The sequence below is a fragment of the Gadus macrocephalus genome, chromosome 10 (genome assembly GCF_031168955.1).
Source record: "Gadus macrocephalus chromosome 10, ASM3116895v1".
In the NCBI taxonomy this organism is placed as follows: Eukaryota; Metazoa; Chordata; class Actinopteri; order Gadiformes; family Gadidae; genus Gadus; species Gadus macrocephalus.
Window position 1 is genome coordinate 5,078,646 of NC_082391.1, and position 18,612 is coordinate 5,097,257.

At 46.1% G+C, this 18,612-nt stretch overlaps 1 protein-coding gene across 1 annotated transcript in view; it reads left to right on the forward strand.

Moving 5' to 3' along the window:
* LOC132465507 (gamma-aminobutyric acid receptor subunit alpha-2-like) overlaps window positions 1–18,612 on the forward strand; it is a 30,942-nt gene that overhangs the window by 1,991 nt on the left and 10,339 nt on the right. Inside the window, exons 3-7 of the mRNA XM_060062182.1 lie at window positions 1–109; window positions 8,221–8,288; window positions 10,126–10,346; window positions 11,466–11,548; window positions 12,274–12,417. The exon at window positions 1–109 is cut by the window's left edge and continues 7 nt beyond it. Of these exons, the coding sequence (XP_059918165.1) occupies window positions 1–109; window positions 8,221–8,288; window positions 10,126–10,346; window positions 11,466–11,548; window positions 12,274–12,417 (625 nt within the window). The remainder of the gene's footprint in view (window positions 110–8,220; window positions 8,289–10,125; window positions 10,347–11,465; window positions 11,549–12,273; window positions 12,418–18,612) is intronic.

The following is an 18,612-nucleotide window of genomic DNA, read 5'->3' on the forward strand; positions in this document are numbered from 1 at the left end:
CAGGGTGACTCCGCAGCTGAGGCCTTCAAAAACAACATCACCCTGTTCACAAGAATACTCGACAGACTGCTGGACGGCTACGACAACCGTCTGCGGCCCGGACTCGGTGGTGAGCCAAGTTCACTGGCAAAATGTCTTCAAAAGTCAATGCTTTCATTTCGGAGAGGGTACAAACCATTGATATTGGTAAATATACGTAGGACTCATTTGAGCCAATGAGAAAATGAGAAAGTTAAGTCCCGGGTTTAACCAGAGGTGGCGCTGTACCTTGGGTCTGAGTCGGAGCGTTAATATTTGAAGGAGGATGAAACAGACTTCAAACGAGATGAGCATTTGCTGGTGTCAATGGACTGGGGGGCGGGGGAGGAGAGAAGAGCTTGAGATGGAGGAGTGAGGAAGTTGGAAGTGAGGTACAAACTTTTTAGGGAGCCACAAACCATATCCAATACTCTGTTCTTGTTCATTGTTTCGTTGATTGCATTCTTTATCTTCATCATATTTCCTGCAAGGAAAACAAACAATTTACCTAGAAATACAGTGAGGCAACGACAATAAAGTGAATATTGATAGATGATGGTTATAGACCTTTTTATAGCTGCGACCCGAGACTGCACCCCCCCCATCCTGTACGAAGGAATCATCCATGTTTACATCACATTGTACCACAGTCACCACCTGTTCCTCAGTCGTTCTAGTGTGTGACTACTTTTTAAACCGCTATTCTTTCTGTATCGGATGTGGTTGGCAAATTTCTTAAAAAACACACACACACACACACACACACACACACACACACGTTGTGTGTATGTGTCTATGTGCTGAAGGTTACCTCCTAACTGCCATTGTGTCCAATTCAATATTCATGAGGGAGGTGATTGGCTCCCCTGAACTTAGGGAGTCTCCAGGGAGACTAATCGCCCTGCCAATAACCAATCACAAGCCAAGGGGTATTGGTCCACCAGAGTGATGAGGGGGCGTTTGCCCTGTGATTATTAAACCGTTAACTTCCACATGGCTGATATTTCTCACCTCACTGCCCGATGATTCACATGTTACGATATCTTAATTTGTGTAGCACGGTGAACCATATTTGAAGGTGAAATAGTTCAGATTCGAGAACGATTATTTGAATGTAATTAGTTAGAAATGACGTGGCCATCCGTCAGCTATTAGCGAGGGGAATGCACGGTGAGAGTATGTGCCCGAGTCGACTGCACCTGCCCCTGTACGAGAGCGTTTAGATTGAAGACTGCTGTGATTGTCTTCAATCATTACGGCATTCAGGCTTAGTCCTGATCGCAGTGACCCTGGTTCGATCTCTTCCAGATCAGTTTGGGCCATCATCATTCTTCATTGTCAATCACAGGTGCCTGAAGTTCAACCCTTTTCAATGGTGGAGAAACAGAGGAGAAAGCAGAGAATTATGTACCTATTGTATGTTGTACCTCATGGCACTTAAAAAATAGTACTAAGTCGTCTAGCATCTTATCCTTGCTGTCTCTGTTGTGCAGGGAATGGGTTAACCTAGCGATGGTTAGTGCTTGCCCCTTGGTTCAATGAACATCCTTACTGTACCGACAGCGATATATAGTTGTTTCTCCTTCTTCTGACAAATGTACTTATTTTAAGTCCCTTTGGATAAAAGCATCTGCTAAACGCTCTAAATGTAAAATTTTGAATGAGAAGCCTTTTTTGGGGTTGCTTAGTTGCTGTGTCTGCTCTCTCTCTTTACCACTTTTGAATCCTCCCTAAATCCCCTCTGATATTGACCTGTGGGAACAGCTCAGGAGATGATAGGACCGAGATACCACAATAAGGCCATAATGTGTTTCATGGGTGCTGGTCTGTCACATGTTTATTGACATAGAGGTAACTGGGGAAATACACACAAGATTCGTCGGTCTTATAGCTCAATGGTTGGAGCCTTTGCAGTCAAAGGAGGATTTCGAGGTTCATCAACCTGGAACCTATTCTCTGATCACTTGAGGTCTAAGAGACTAATGAGGACAATACTTTTGAGCCTTTTGAGACAAAACTAAGCTACAACTTCTGTACTCCCTCTGCCCTCCATCTGTTCATGTTTCCTCCGTTCTCTAGCTGCAACGACTCAAGTCAGTCGCAAGAAACTTAAGTTGAGTCATAAAAGACGGATCCATTTCCATAATGATTTAATATAATCCAGACTTATCAGTGGTAAAAACAAGCCCTTTTAGAGGAGGTCCATTGGTGGGGTGCTATCGCCCCAAAGGATTACATTGCAAACCTTTTTCGCTGGTTGTGGCTCCAATGCTCTTGCTCAATACTATACCAATTTAAAAAAAAAAAAAAAAAAAAGGTCTGCATTAGTCTGTTTGACCTCAAATGATCAGAAAATAGGGTGAAGGTAGAGGAATCCTGAAGTTCTCCTTTAACAGGGTAAGGGGTTAGATTCCCTCTTGGGGCCACCCATGCTCAGAGTGAATGCAATCGCATGGTATTGTAAGAACATTAAAAACACTACAGAAGAGAAATGCATGAGCTTCCAATTCATTTATATATTAACTAAAAACCATATAACACGATAATATAAAAAATGACAGCAACATTTGGAGAGGATTTGACAGAAGCAGCTGACATTACTCTGGTCTTCAGTGCAGAGTGGAGGGCAGTAGAACATCTCATAGCTCCTCCTCTCGCCCCAAAAGCCCATGCTCCCCCGACAGGCTTTGGGGCCATCTGAGATGGAAATGTGCATGGCCATCAGCCCAGCCCACAAGATGCCGTGTGGTGTGGGGGCTACGTGGTTTTGGAGGGGGGGGGGTGGTTCTATTCTTGGTTTCTGACACCAGCCCTGAAGGCAGTGTTTTCAGACAGCGACAGGACTGTACATGAACAGCATGCTGTATATATGTTGAGTTATTACTGTCTACAATCACACCAGGGCCACCAAGGACCTGCACTGGAAACTGCACTGCATGTGATTTATTTTAGCCCCTGCATTCATTTGTATTCATTTTGTTGTAGAGAGAAAGGAAAAAAATGACAGCAGTGACAAGAGAAATGACTTCAACAGCAAATTGAAGTCAAAGTGAGGGAGCAGGGAGGGGGAAGGAGGAATCCTCTGGTTGAAACCACTAGACTCCTGCCCCTGCTGTACCTTGGGGACTGTCAAGCTCCTGTATTACTCTTCTGTAGTGTTTTAAATCAACACCCGGGATGCGGAGCAAAATAGTTAGCAGCCGGCCACACAGGCTCCACTGAAACCCTGCTTAATAAGGCAGGGTGGCTGCCAATCAAAGAGCTTGATTCACTTGTCAGCGACATCGGCCCGTTCAATCACAAACAATGCCACCGGTTAAATCACCAAGTGATATCAAAAAGAATACAAATAAAGTGCCAATTTGTATTTTTTTAAACCAGGATGTATTTCGGTATAGATATTGTTAAGCGTTATAAAATATTTAGAAAAAGCGAAGAAATGTCCCTATATTATGTATTCTCCTTTTAACCATGATTATTTCTCTTTCCCATGTGCATGCTTGCGTTCTGTGTTCAATGACTAATGAAAATGTGTTCTGTCAATGACACAACCCTCCCACGCAGAATTACGTAGAGGGACTAAAAAACAATCTCTGACCAAATGGCCCGAGAATTTACAGAAAACTAAAATCACAAACTTGGGTAATAAAAAGGATAATGGAATATTCTTGCCCTTTTGAAATTCTTCTAGCTATGCCCTCTCCTCCTTTGTTTAGACTAAACCGCTGAGTATCAAAATGCCTCTTTGTTTTAAAACCAATGGCAGTTTCTTCGTTGCGTGCAAGCGAGCCAATCTCCAAGGCAGCAATGTGTACCGGACCATTTGGTACAAGTCACGTCACTGAGACTCTCGCTGCCATGAACAAGCTTTCAGAGTACTTCTCCTCCCTCGTTCTTTTCTTTCTTTCTTTCTTTCTTTCTTTCTTTCTTTCTTTCTTTCTTTCTTTCTTTCTTTCTTTCTTTCTTTCTTTCTTTCTTTCTTTCTTTCTTTCTTTCTTTCTTTCTTTCTTACACCTACACCATAAATTAAAAATATTAAAAATATTCTCAAGAATGTTTATTGAAAACAACGCATATTTCAAATTTGAATCGTTAATAAAATAACAACTAATATGATAAGCACCCTAAAACATAGTACAGAAACAAATACTATTTAAAGATCAAACTACAAGTCCAAACTGTACTGAGGTAACCCTGAAGTCGGTGCGTCATGCTTGAGATAGACGTGGGGCTGTGTATGAAGCGTGCCTCTGCCTCTCCTGACAGAGCAGCTTGACTCAGAGCAGCAGGAAGAGGAGCGTACACATTAAGGCTCCACGTACACTAACTTCAGATGCAGCTCCAATCAAATGCATGTTTTATCTTATTTTAGGATTCACAGCGGGGCTTGATCACATCGGTGACATCGCTGGTGCGTGCAACAACAATGCAAGCATGTCTATGACCAGATGTCTTGGATCCCTTTAGCTCTGTGCCGACAGGACTGGTGCCAATTACAAAAGGCGTGTCGGTGTGTTCTCTACTTAATAAATTAATAAAAACAGGCACCTGAATGGCTGCCACTGGGGTCCCAACAGCCGGTCGCAAGCTGCAACACACACACACACACACACACACACACACACACACACACACTGCTGTTGTCTTCCGTCTCTGCTAATCCCAATTAAAAGTGGGGATGTAGTGAAACACGGACAGGTTTCCTCGGACAAATGGTGCACACGTCAGAAGGCCAGCGTTCAGACCTCATGTCCTGCCGTCGACGACCATGAAGAACTGAACTTTCAGTATTCAGTTTTTCCGTGTTCCTATAAATACAGAGTCCATCCCCGGCTCTTAATGCACTCTGGATCCTCTTTCTAAAGAGAGCCATGAATCCCCTGAGAGCCTCTCCCCTGCTGGTCCGCTCCTCTAAGTGTTCTGGAGTTGGCCGTGAGTGTGCAGGCCAGTGGATGGAATGCGGATGGCCTGGAGGGCTCTATAGTTTCTGCAGCGTCTAAGTATCGGTTCTAGTTGACCTTGTTCTGGTTTGGGCCGCGCTGCGGGCTGCAGCTCACGTCGACGACCACATCAACACTCACTGTGTGATCCAAAAGAGGAGTTTGAGGACTAACCTGTATCAACCCGTGTGATGATGCTTTAAACACAATGCAGTGTTTAAAACACACAAGGCAGAGTGTGTGTGTGTGTTTTAAACATTATAAACTGTGTTTATGTATGTATGTATGTATTTGGGATGGTACAGAATTGTATTGGATTATTCGTTCCCGAGGGTCAAAATGAATTTTTAACATTTGGGCCGTTAAATTTTTTTCCTGTTCAAATATAAGGTTTTTCACAAGCCATAACTTTGTTTCCCTGGTAACGCCTGAGGGTTTGACTAATACCTGGAACAATCATTACCTTCCCGTAAGGTTCTTATGCAACGGAAACGTTGTTCACTCCTCCAGTAAATAGGACGGACCTTAGCTACGACTTGGCTATGAGCCAGAGAGCTAACGTTATGCATTGTACATATTTATAATTCGAAATTCATCCCAGCCTTTATACAACAGATACTCTAGCTCTCGTTTTGAAGACTGAATCACCGCGCCATTCGTTTCAATGGGATTCGCGACGGTCTAAACTTTCAACATAAAGGGCCCCATCTTGCATCCGGCGCAATTGACTTAATCACTGGCGCATGTGACGTTGCTAGTTGGCAACTGGCACAGAGCGTTCTTTTCCCTCCTACACCACGCGTCTGTAAATTAGGGATTGATCTTGCGCTCCAAGGGTCGGTTCGGCGAAAGGAGGAGGCGTGTTCAGGCGCAAATGTTCCCTGGTGCTATTTTGCAGTTTCAGAAACCACTTGCGCCACAAACCAGGAAATACCTGGTTTAAAGTCAGTGGCGCGTTGTTCAGATGCTATTTTAAGGGCGCAAAATGTTGCTTGTGCACCTCGCGCATACACTTTGCTTCCCTCATCTATCTAGCCACACATTCTTGGGAAATTATTTGGGAAAGAACAGCTGATACAGCGGTAATAAGTTGTACTTTTAAATCAATGCATCTGCAAACACCGGACAGAAAACACAGCTTTCTGGACACAGACATCGTACATGCCCATAACTTTTAGGATTGATGAGTATTTGATCGTGAAAAACATTGTTTTAACGGACTCAGTATTGTGGAAGAAAAAACATTATTCCATGTGTGAATTAGGCCATTTTATTTGGCCATAAACAGCCATTTTAAGTTGGAAATTCATGCGCATGCAGACGCGCTGTCAAAATATCAACTTGTCAGATAACCAATGCGCTCATGGCTCTTAAAGGGGATGGGAGCTGGCCCTCTCATTGGTTTATTCCACGTTACGCCCAAACCACACCCACGGTTAATTAGGCTACTTTAGACCAACCCTTTTTAGATATGCGCCGGGCGCAAGAGTCATTTTTCGCGCCGGTAAACTAGCGACATCGCCATAGGACCGCCCACAAAGCTACTTGCGCTTGGCGCTTCTCACTTGCGTTTCAGACCGTTATAATAGGGCCCATAGTGTACATATTTATAATTGGAAATTCGTCCCAGCCTTATACCACAGATACTATAGGGTCTATAGCATATAACCGCGTTTTCTGATTACAGTTGAATGCATTTTTCACAACAGACAATTTGACAGGAACTACTTAGCAGGTAGGCCTAGTTGTTTTTTTGCGTTGCCGATGATCTATGACTGCCTTTGTGAATGTCGGCACACATCGAATAATCGATTATTCGTTCATACCACCCACTGATTATTCGACCATGCAAAATTGGAGTTAATCACACCCCTAGTAGGCTTATATATGTATATGTGTATTTGTGATTTAATCAAGATGCACTTTGTTTGTGTGTGTGTGTTTTAAACATGAAACACTTTGTGTGTGTGTGTGTGTGTGTGTGTGTGTGTGTGTGTGTGTGTGTGTGTGTGTGTGTGTGTGTGTGTGTGTGTGTGTGTGTGTGTGTGTGTGTGTGTGTGTGTGTGTGTGTGTGTGTGTGTGTGTGTGTGTGTGTGTGTGTTAGACGCGATGCACTGTTTAAGTGCGTGCGTGTTTCAGAACATTATACACTGTGTTTGTGTATGAATGTGTGTGTGTGTTTTAAACATGAAGCACTGTTTTTATATATGTTTGTGTGTATGTATGCATGTATGTATCTGTGTTTTAATCCTGATACACTTTGTTTGTGTATGTATGTGTGTTTTAAACATGATAAACTATGTTCGTGTATGTATGTATGTATGTACATGTATGTGTACGTGATTCCCCTGCACACTGCTTCTGTTGTAATTCCGTGAAGCCTCCATCATATTTTACGCGGGTTGTCACACATGTCGTGTTCCAACGTATGTCCTACAAACCAACTGCTTCGCGCACAAGCTGCTCCGTCTCCTCTCTTAAAAAATACATCAGTCCCGTGCCGTAGAGCCGCTCACAGTCGCAGTTACAGCGCGCGGCGCCTCCCCCACCGGCTCCGCACGGTCCGTGCGCCAGACAAGAATTACAGCATGAGTTTAAAAGGGCCGCCGCGTTATACATGCATGCAGCCCAGCGCGCGGCTAAATGGATCACAAACCGGGTCGGCCGGCCTCGGCCCGCCCGGCCCCGCCCCGCCCCCTGGTTTACACATACTCATGAATAAGGCAGCGTATCAATTATGCGTTTGGGTTTGTGGGAATGCGAGTGGCTCTGGAGGAGAGCACTTTGGAGCCATGATCTCTTCAGAGCGCCCTTAATAAATAAATAAAAACATGAAGTAAAACACAGTGAAAGCTTTTTGAAGAGGCCAAGCAGAAGAGATGCAGCCTCAGCAATTATTGAGGGAATACTGAAGAGAGAGCGGCTGGGGCGGGGGGGGGGGATGATGGTGTTGGAGGATGCTGTACCCCAGAAGCGCTGAGCCTATCAGAGAGCAGCGTGTGTTCAGGGGGGGAAGCCTTAAGGATCTACCCGCTTGGAATGATGGCTCCCGTTCAAAAATAAGGGGGTCGGCAATAATTTGGTACAGAGTGTGAACCAGAGCTTTCATTTATTTCTGCAGTACATACAGTTGATGCTGTGCAAACTTTCAAATATGATTCATTTAATTGAGCCACAAAGCTGTAATGATCCAAAGCAAATACATATTTTTACCTAACCTGTCTATGGTTTTGAAACCTCCATTTTGTTGTTTTCTGTACAGATCGTGTGACGGAGGTCAAAACAAACATCTACGTCACCAGTTTTGGACCGGTCTCAGACACAGACATGGTAAGACTAGGACTGTCATCCATGTTCCACGTAACATCCCTCTGTCTCCTCATTTTCTAGTTGTGTCGCTTATTATCCCCATGTTGGATGCCTCGCCGTTCACAAGCAATCTGGCCGATCCCTCTGTTGGAATCCAATATCTAGCCCTGCACATCGCACCAATCCACCCCTCTGCATTCACCACCTTGCGCGGACACCTTGGGGAACGTCCCAGAGGAACCATTTATCACGTTATTTAACTATTGATCAGGGTATTGATGTCATCCTTGTCATTAGAATGGCTGCTTGCAACGCTCCAAGTGCCGTGGTGTCTAAATCATGAAGGAGACCGCTGCCACGCATAGTGGCGGGCTCGCTAGAGGAAGAAACATGAGAGCAACATGCTAGCTCTTCTCTGGAGACGATGCTCACACACATAGTAGATGACAACGGAGCCCAGGTCATGTATGCATCAGTCACATTGATTTTAGCCACGGTGATGAGTCGCGGTCTGAGACTGATGTGTTTGTTAAAGACCCGCGTTTGGAATATGTCGGAGAGGATACGTTGATGAGAAAAAAACAAAAAAACATGCAGGATACATGCGTTCACCTCCTGGCCCCTGATTCATCGGATCACCTCCTTGAAGCCCGTTTAGAGGACTAGTTGGGGTGGCTGCAGAACTCTTAGGCGGTTCTGGTTTGACTTGACTAGCAGCTGGAGCTCAGGGTAAGAACAACAAGCAGTAGGTTCTCTGGTAGCAGAGACCGGACCAGATGCATGTTGGGAATATAGAGCAGCCAGACATTCTCCTCTGAATTAGCAGCTGAGGGACCCTCCTGCTCTCTCTTCTCCTGTCTGTCTCCCTCACACGCATGTCGTCTCCCGTCCTCTCATCCAGCCTCGCTCTCTTTTGTGCGCACGTGCCTCACGCCCACAGACACACGCACAGACTTTACAGTGCATTGGCTTTATGCCCTCGAGCTCTGGCTGAGTGCTGGGTTTCTTTAGACTGCGTGAGGGATTGTAGGTCAGGCAGTGTGGGGGGGTTGACTATAAGTCCCCACTGCACTCCTAAACCCAGACAAACCCAGATGCACCAGAACCATAAATGATCCTAACCCTAGAAAAATGACTGAATAACGACCCGTGTACATTTATCGCTTAAACAATCAGATAAATCAACCCCCACAATACAGGTTACTGATTTGTCACCTTCATTTTTTTTAACGGTGTGACAGTGGCGGTTGTATGTCGTTTGAGAGCTTAGTTTTAGTGTGTCGTCCCTCTGTAAAGGCAGCTTGTTAATGAACTACGATTGATTGGCAGAAGAGGGAGACCTGCTCAAAAAGGAGACTCTCTCTCAAATTGAGTCCATGATAGTCCATCCAACACCAAGTGGTTATGAAGACAAAGACCTACAATAAGAGTGAATATATATCCTTTTGGAGGGTGGCGTGCGTCTCCCGTAGAGGTGAGAAGCTCAGTCATCTTTGAGGAACTTGGAGTAGAGCCGCTGCTCCTCTGCTTCGAAAGGAGTCAGTTGAGGGGGTTCATCTGGTAAGGATGCCCACTGGGTGCCTCCCTTGGGAGGTGTTCCAGGCCCGCCCAGTGGGGGGGGAGACCTCGGGGAAGACCCAGGACTAGGTGAAGAGTTTATATCTTCACACTGGCCTGGGATCCCCCAATCAGAGCTGGTCAATGTGGCCCGGGAAAGGGAAGTCTGGTCGAGTGAACCCTCTCCCCCCCACAGGAGTACACAATAGACGTGTTAATAGTGAACTCTTCCCCCCCCCCCCCCCAGGAGTACACAATAGACGTGTTAATAGTGAACTCTTCCCCCCCCCCCCCCCCCCAGGAGTACACCATCGACGTGTTCTTCAGGCAGAGCTGGAAGGACGAGCGGCTGAGGTTCGACGGGCCGATGAACATCCTGCGCCTCAACAACCTGATGGCGAGCAAGATCTGGACGCCCGACACCTTCTTCCACAACGGCAAGAAGTCGGTGGCGCACAACATGACCATGCCCAACAAGCTGCTGCGTATCCAGGAGGACGGCACGCTGCTGTACACCATGAGGTGAGGCCCGGAGGGCCAGGGGGGGTGGGCTCAGGAGGTGGAGCAGGGTTGGCTGGTACCCGGAAGGTTGATGCTTCGATCCCCGGCTCCTCCTAGCTGAGTGCCGTGATGTCCCTGAGCAAGACATCTAATGCTGACCAATCGGGCTGTCTCCTTGCATGGTTGACTCCGCCATCGGTGTGTGTATGATCCGTTGTATGTTGCTTTGAATAAAAGCAAAATGTAAAAGTGTAAAACACACAAATGATCCACAAAATACCTGAGCCTACATCCACACACTTGCCTTCAATCAAACACTCCTTGATTCATTTCGAGGGGATAGTTGATCTCTTCCTTTCTCCCACCGGCTAGGTCTTACCTTCGATCAGACCTCGCCCAACTGAACATAGACTCTAACGGTAAACGTAAAGAATACAAGGTCTATATATTCCACAGAGCGTTGCACCTCCCATCGGACGTGACCCCAGCATTGATCTGCAGGTCAGCAGGTCTGCAGAGGTTGTGCTCCGGCTGAGCATTTAATTTAACGTGAATCAATTGTAATATGAAACAGATTACCAAGTCGATGGCGTGCAGGTTGGAGTTGGCTTGCATACGATATTGAAAAGCTTAGAATGCATCTCCTTTGTTGCTGCTGCAACAAACAAATTTCTCCTACGGGGGATTAATAAAGTTATATCTTATCTTATCTTATCTTATCATCAAATATTGTCAGCACTCACCTTGTTTACCTTGCTACTGCTGACTACAGTTCATTCTGTGTGTGTGTGTGTGTGTGTGTGTGTGTGTGTGTGTGTGTGTGTGTGTGTGTGTGTGTGTGTGTGTGTGTGTGTGTGTGTGTGTGTGTGTGTGTGTGTGTGTGTGTGTGTGTGTGTGTGTGTGTGTGTGTGTGTGGGGGTCATGCCTGAGTGATTGTGTGTTTATATGTGTGTTTGTGTGTGTGTGTCTGTGTGTGTGTGGGGGTTGTGCCTGCGTGCACGTGTTTACGTGTGCGGGTATGATTGGATTACATGTATGTTTATGTGTGTGTGTGTGTGTGTGTGTGTGTGGGGGGGGGTCATGCCTGCATGTGTGTGTGTGTGTGTGTGTGTGTGTGTGCGTGTGTGTGATTGGAAACAGGTTAACGGTCCATGCGGAGTGCCCAATGCACCTGGAGGACTTTCCCATGGACTTCCATTCCTGCCCTCTGAAATTCGGCAGCTGTAAGTGCATTTCGATGACCAATGTCCACCCTAAGTGAAACTGAAAAGGTGTTTCCCCTCGCCAGAAACTCATGACCCCAGCAACAAACGCATCTGGAGAGTGTGCCGGTGTTATTGTAGTTTATTTTACATTAAGCCCAAGAGAAGGTAGGGTGAGCTTATAGGTCGATGGGGAAATTGTGCTGTCAACTAGCATCACCACGGATATGTAACGATAAAGCGATACAAATCAATATGGTTCTTCTTGATGTGGAGCATTAGGAAGACTTCCCCAAAGCCCAGCTCCAAATTGTGTGGTTGAAGGATCACGTTCTAAATGACACGGATCATCGTATAAGAAGAGTCCTCGGAGTATGTATCTGGGAAATTAGTTACTAAAATATTATGTACAAAATGTAGGTGGTCTTGTCTATGCAAAATGCATTTCTTTAAAATAGGATTGGTACTAAATATGAACGTCTTGGTAACTAGCGGGCGAGAGCTCTGAGCACCGAGGGAGAATGCCTCTACAGCTAACGCGAGGAAACATAAGTCGCTGGAATTGTATATATATTCCTTCGGGGCGTTTAAATAATTTGTGCTTAATTAAATTACCTGGGCGATGCAAAATTGGATACAGAATGCCGGTGTGGCTCGCGGCTGTGATATTAAAGCGTCAGACGTCACCCCCCCTCTCCCCGAGGCACCAGCCCCGTCTGGCATTGATTGCTTTTCCTGCCCTGCAGACGCCTACACCATCTCGGAGGTGACGTACGCCTGGACCCGCAACGCCTCGGACTCTGTGGTGGTGGAGGGCGAGAGCTCCCGCCTCAACCAGTACGACCTGCTGGGGCAGACCGTGGGCCAGGAGACTATCAAATCCAGCACCGGTGAGCTCCGACGCACGGCCCTCCTGCGGAGAGGGGGCCCCCGCATGTTGCTCAGAGGGGGAGATGGAGAGGGGTGTGGGGGGGGGGGGGGGGTTGCACCTGGGCTTTGTTGGCGCTACAGTGACAGATTTGTGTGTAAGACGCCTCAAAAGATAACTTGACTGAAATGGTAAAGGGACTGCATTTTATGAAGGTATTATTGTAGCAAAAGTCTTTAGCACCTGTAACTGCAGAATTTGAATGCGTACACTAAAGTCACAGTAAATTTGAAGTCGTATATATTTATTTTGCATGTGTACTCTAAAGTCACAAATGTGTAACAGTACATTTGTAGTCGTAAAAAAAATATAAATATTTTTTATACCATTGTAAACACAAAATAGGGTCTACGAGTACGCTAATCTGTGTTACAGGTGCACAAATCCTTTTGCTACAATTATTGCAGCGCAGTTGGTGCAAAACACATTCGCACACCCGTGTTTCATAATCTGAGAACATGCCCAAAAGGTGTGCATTCGTAAACCCAAATTTGAACAAATGCATCAGAAGTTGCACATCTGTGAACGCTATGTTAATTCAGCATTTTAATGAGCGAGCACAAAACCATTTTACAACTGCTCGAATCTGCTCCTGCAAGTCTCAGCTGTGGGGTTTTTTGCAGGTTGTTTTGCAACACCCCTAGGTGGTAAATGTGTAGCAAAAGTATTCGTATCCGTAGATGACAGAGCGTCCGTGAGCGGGACAAAATAGTCCCGCCCATAATTTCCTAATCCAATGAAAATCGCCGGCAGGGATGCATTTCTCAAATTACAGTGACGGCTGGTGGTGATTTTGGGTGGGTGGGCTAAAGAATGCATTACATTTATCAATACTTCACAAGGTGACGCCATGAGGTCACCTTTATATCTCTGTTCATAACTTTCATATAATGTGAATGATTTTTAAACAAGATTAAGGTGTAGAGAAAGGCATTTCTTTATTTGAAGCACAATTATAAATAAAAAGAAAAATAAGGTGTTTAAAGTGCTTCACTGAGCTGAAATTGAACATTTCGAACTAAACCATTAAGCAAAATAAAACTTTTTTTGTGCTTAAAGTATTACACAATTAAAATGTTGACTGGTCTCCCTTTGCGCAAAATGCGGCTGTAGACGATCACACACTCTTTGGTAGAGACGTCTGTGTCGCCGTCAATCATGAAGGACATGTAGGCCTATGTGGCGTTTCCGACGTCCGCAGCTGTCTTTTGCTTTAAGGTGTCGCCCATTAGGCCTACTGCAATGAATTGTGCACATGCCATCTCATTGCTATAGGCCTACGTCGGGTTGATGTTTAATCCATTTCTCTTCATGAGAATAATTTCGGATTTAAATTGAGAATGGCAACTCCTCTTTGGCAATGTTGTATGCAACATTAAATGAGATCATTTCCGATTCCTTAGAGAACCTTATTGTTACTGCCTGTCGCTGAAATGCAGCTTGGAGAGGGGCCACTATCTCTACACACTTGTCACGTCATGTTGGGTTATTTAGACAGCTTTTTAAATGTTTCGATACGAAACGTAGTTGACCCGCTTACAAATGCACTATTACCGGCCATATTCTGACCGCACTCCTGACAGTAAATCTGTACATCGTTTGGTTGATGTGTCCCCAATCTTTTCACTTCCAATTTTTCCTCCAAAGACATTAAAGAAAACCGATTAGAAAGTAAATAATCCACTTCATTCATTTTCATGCTAACGCCCGCCATACTGCACTTGCGCTACTGTGCTGTGATTAGTCGAAGGACTGTGCTAGGTCAGCCTTTGGGCTAAACTAATTTAGCCCAAATGGGAAGCATATGAAGGGGGCGTGTCAGGGCACCTGTCAATCAAACGTCAATGGAAGCTTACGCTACTGCGCTTGGGCTGAATACATTTAGCCCATTCACAGGAAAAAAAAACGAAGATATATATATCCTGGGTTTTTCTGTCACTTTTTGGTGCTGTTGCTCCTTTAGGTTCTACCAAAATTTAAAACAATATGTTCTAAGAATTTAATAATATATTTTCACTGTAAGAGGGCTTAGCCCTGTTAGCCCATTTATACCAGCCGTCCCTGACTGGGACCCATCGCGTGCCAGCCATGGAGCTATAAAGATCGCAGCATTCTTAGCGCGGTACGTTTCTTTCTGGAGAAGTGAAGAGGGCGTCTTACTGAACGGAGGTGGGTATCCTACATTATGTAAAATGAAATGACTTAGTTCAAGGGAATTCTCCCCAAAGTATTGCATTAACATTTCTGAATTTATGTTATGGCGACCATTAAAATACATGCAAGGACATTTGCGGCATGTTAATGAAATACTTTGGGGGGAATTCACTTGAACTAAGTCATTTCATTTAACATAATGTAGGATACCCATCTCCGTTCAGTAGGACGCCCTCTTCACTTCTCCAGAAATAAACGTATCCCGTGCTGAGTATGCTGCGATCTTTATAGCTCCATGGCTGGCACGGGGTGGGTCCCAGACAGTGTAATTTGAGAAATGCATCCCTGCCGGCGATTTTCATTGGATTAGGAAATTATGGGCGGGACTATTTTGTCCCGCTCACGGACGCTCTGTCATCTACGGATACGAATACTTTTGCTACACATTTACCACCTAGGGGTGTTGCAAAACAACCTGCAAAAAACCCCACAGCTGAGACTTGCAGGAGCAGATTCGAGCAGTTGTAAAATGGTTTTGTGCTCGCTCATTAAAATGCTGAATTAACATAGCGTTCACAGATGTGCAACTTCTGATGCATTTGTTCAAATTTGGGTTTACGAATGCACACCTTTTGGGCATGTTCTCAGATTATGAAACACGGGTGTGCGAATGTGTTTTGCACCAACTGCGCTGCAATAATTGTAGCAAAAGGATTTGTGCACCTGTAACACAGATTAGCGTACTCGTAGACCCTATTTTGTGTTTACAATGGTATAAAAAATATTTATATTTTTTTTACGACTACAAATGTACTGTTACACATTTGTGACTTTAGAGTACACATGCAAAATAAATATATACGACTTCAAATTTACTGTGACTTTAGTGTACGCATTCAAATTCTGCAGTTACAGGTGCTAAAGACTTTTGCTACAATAATACCTTCATAGCATTTAAACAGCGCTTTTCGAAGCGTTGGCCACTCAAAGCCCTTCACGATATCCGCCTAACTTTCACCCAATCATGCAAACAATCACACACCGACGGCGGAGCCAGCCATGAAAGGCGACAGCCAGCTCGTCAGCAGCAGTCAGGGTGAGGTGGCTTGCTCAGGGACACCTTGACACTTGGCTCGGGGGATCGAACTAGCAACCTTCTGGTTACCAGTCAACCCCGCTCTACCTCTTGTGCCACTGCCAAACACACCAAGTCGTCCTGTATGCACACACCAAGACGCCTTATACACACACCAAGGCATCCTGTGTATATATACACTAAGGCGTCCTGTACACACAAACCAAGACACCTTATACACACACACAAAGACGTCCTGTGTACACACATCAATAAGTCCTGTATACACACAACAAGATGTCCTGTACACACACACCAAGACGTCCCGTGTACACACACCCAAACATCCTGTACGCACACACTAAGAAGTCCCGTATACACACTAAGACGTCCTGTACACACCCACACCAGGACGTCCCGTAGAGCTGGATTGGCTAATTAACAGTTTGGACACGTTCACCGTTTGTGTGGAGGCTGGAGGGAAGGTTTCATCCCTCGGGGTGTGTGTGTGTGTGTGTGTGTGTGTGTGTGTGTGTGTGTGTGTGTGTGTGTGTGTGTGTGTGTGTGTGTGTGTGTGTGTGTGTGTGTGTGTGTGTGTGTGTGTGTGTGTGTGTGTGTGTGTGTGTGTGTGTGTGTGTGTGTGTGTGTGTGTGTGTGTGTGTCCTCATTCTTGTGTGTGTGTGTGTGTGTGTGTGTTTGTCCTCATTCTTGTGTGTGTGTGTGTGTGTGTCTCTCACACCCAAACACACGCAGCCATGAGCAGAAGTTGAGGTGGAACGGAACATATGGCGGGAGCACAGCTGTCTCTCTTAGCTGTCACCAGAGTACAAACAAGGGGAGGGGGGAGGAGGGGGGAGGGGGAGAGCGGCCAGCAAGGTATTGCTGTTGTTCATCCAAGCAGCAGTCTTAAATAGGAGCCTCCGAGACGGAGGAGGGGACAGAAAGAAAAAAAACGCGAAAAAAAGACGGCTCTCAGTAAAAGTGCAGCAGTGCATTAAATGACAAAATAAAGCTGTCTTCTGGTCCCCTGGTGGGGAAAGAGGAGACAAATAAATAGATAAATGGAGGAAGGAAGCAGCTATTCACTTGTACAGTGGAGAGGCCAGCTAGACGCACCTGACAGGGACCAAAGGGGCAGTTGACAGGCTGATTCTAGACAGGGAGGAGAAGGAGGAAGAGGAGGAGAGGAGAAGGGGGAAACAGGAGGAGGAGGAGGAGGAGGGGGTGGAGAGGAGAAGGGGGAAACAGAGGAGGCGGAGGAGGAAGAGGAGGAGGAGGAGAGGAGAAGGGGGAAACAGAGGAGGAGGAGGAGACAAGGTTTTAATTGGAATTCGGACGGTAGAATAAAAGTGCGCTCTTTTATGAAGTAGGGCCGGATGAATTAAGTCGCATACAGTTCAATGTTTGAGGTACGACATTAGTACAATATACAAAACCCTCAGAGCCTTAGGGTGTGAGCCTTGGTCGTATTTTAAGTCCCCATACAGATGTGCCAAAGTTGATTGTACAATAATCAAACTCGTCTGCAGATGTGAAGTCACACCCACTTAGATGGTGAGTGGGGTAGAGGCTGCAGAGGGTCTCGTGGTCCACAGACGCCCTCAGCCCCACGGACCGGGTGACGGAGGACGACCTGAGACCAGTCTGTTTCCTATCATTACACTTCACGGGAATTGGGGGCAAAGTGCTCAAGTTACACGGAACCCTGATTCGCCTGAACCCTGAAAATTTGAACAAAGAGAAATGTTGATCAATGTGAATAGATGTGATGGTGATACTAGGGTGTATCAACATGTGTGGGTGTTGGGAAGAGCGGGTCATGCACAAACTGTTTTCCCTGGTGTTTTTGACACCTGGTTCTTCAAACTGGGTGCTTAAAACAATTCTTGATATCTTTATCAATATTATTGAATCGATTAAATGAGGACTAGGTTCTGTTGGTCAAATAGGGTATGGACGATGGTAACTCAAGCCTGACTCTAGAAGACATTGAACAGAAGTCACCACATTCTCCATGTCCTGAGCCTGACTTGCTGAGTCAGCGTGTTCAGTCTGAGTTAGCCTACATCTCGCCGAAGGCACTAATGCGGACAACGTAATGGACAAGATTCCTACAGAGAAATACAACTGTTTTCTTTACCCTTGTGGCAGTTTGATTGAGACAAGGTCGATTCGGTTGCGAGATCAGACAGCAGACAAGTTGTGAGCAAAAGTAACAAGTTTATTAAAATGGTGAGGGCAAAGGGGAGGGGGGAAGTCCAATGTAAACTCTTCATGGTCCGGGATGGGTTTCCTGAGAGGGAACCTGGAGGCTGGGTGGACGACCAAGGGAGCAGGGTCGAGACACGGTAGGCAGGAGAACGGTTCCAGAGCCCAGACTGTGCGTAGAGGTCAGCCCCGCCGGAGCTAACTGGTAGCGCTTTACCTCCCGGACAAGCTCCTTCCCCCACAGCGAAGTGATGTTCCACAGAGGCCCCAGACCTTCACTGCCCCCCCATGTGGCAGTGCACCCGACCCCAGCAGGTCTTCCTGCAGGTGGTGGACCCACAGGACGGAGAGAGGGGGGGGGGGGTGCAGGTGCCCTGGCGCTCCAGACGGGGGTCTAGGGCTTCCTCCGGGCAGGGTCTCTCCTCCCTTTGCTTGTTTATTCACGGGGTCTTGGTGAACCGTTCTTCCGTCTGGCGCCTCACCTGAGACCACTCTGCCATGGGAGACCCTACCAGGAGCACAATAATCCAGACAACACAGCCCTCAGGTTCACAGGGACACATAAACCTCGCCACCTCAACAAGGAGACAGTGCACGGAGAGGCGTCTCTACTCTTAAACGTGGTTTCCTCTTCAGGTCTTTTACTGTAGTAGGGGAAGTCGCCACAACCCTTCATCCAGGGGAGAGGTTCTCTCCGCCTTTGTAGATGGACAACTCTCC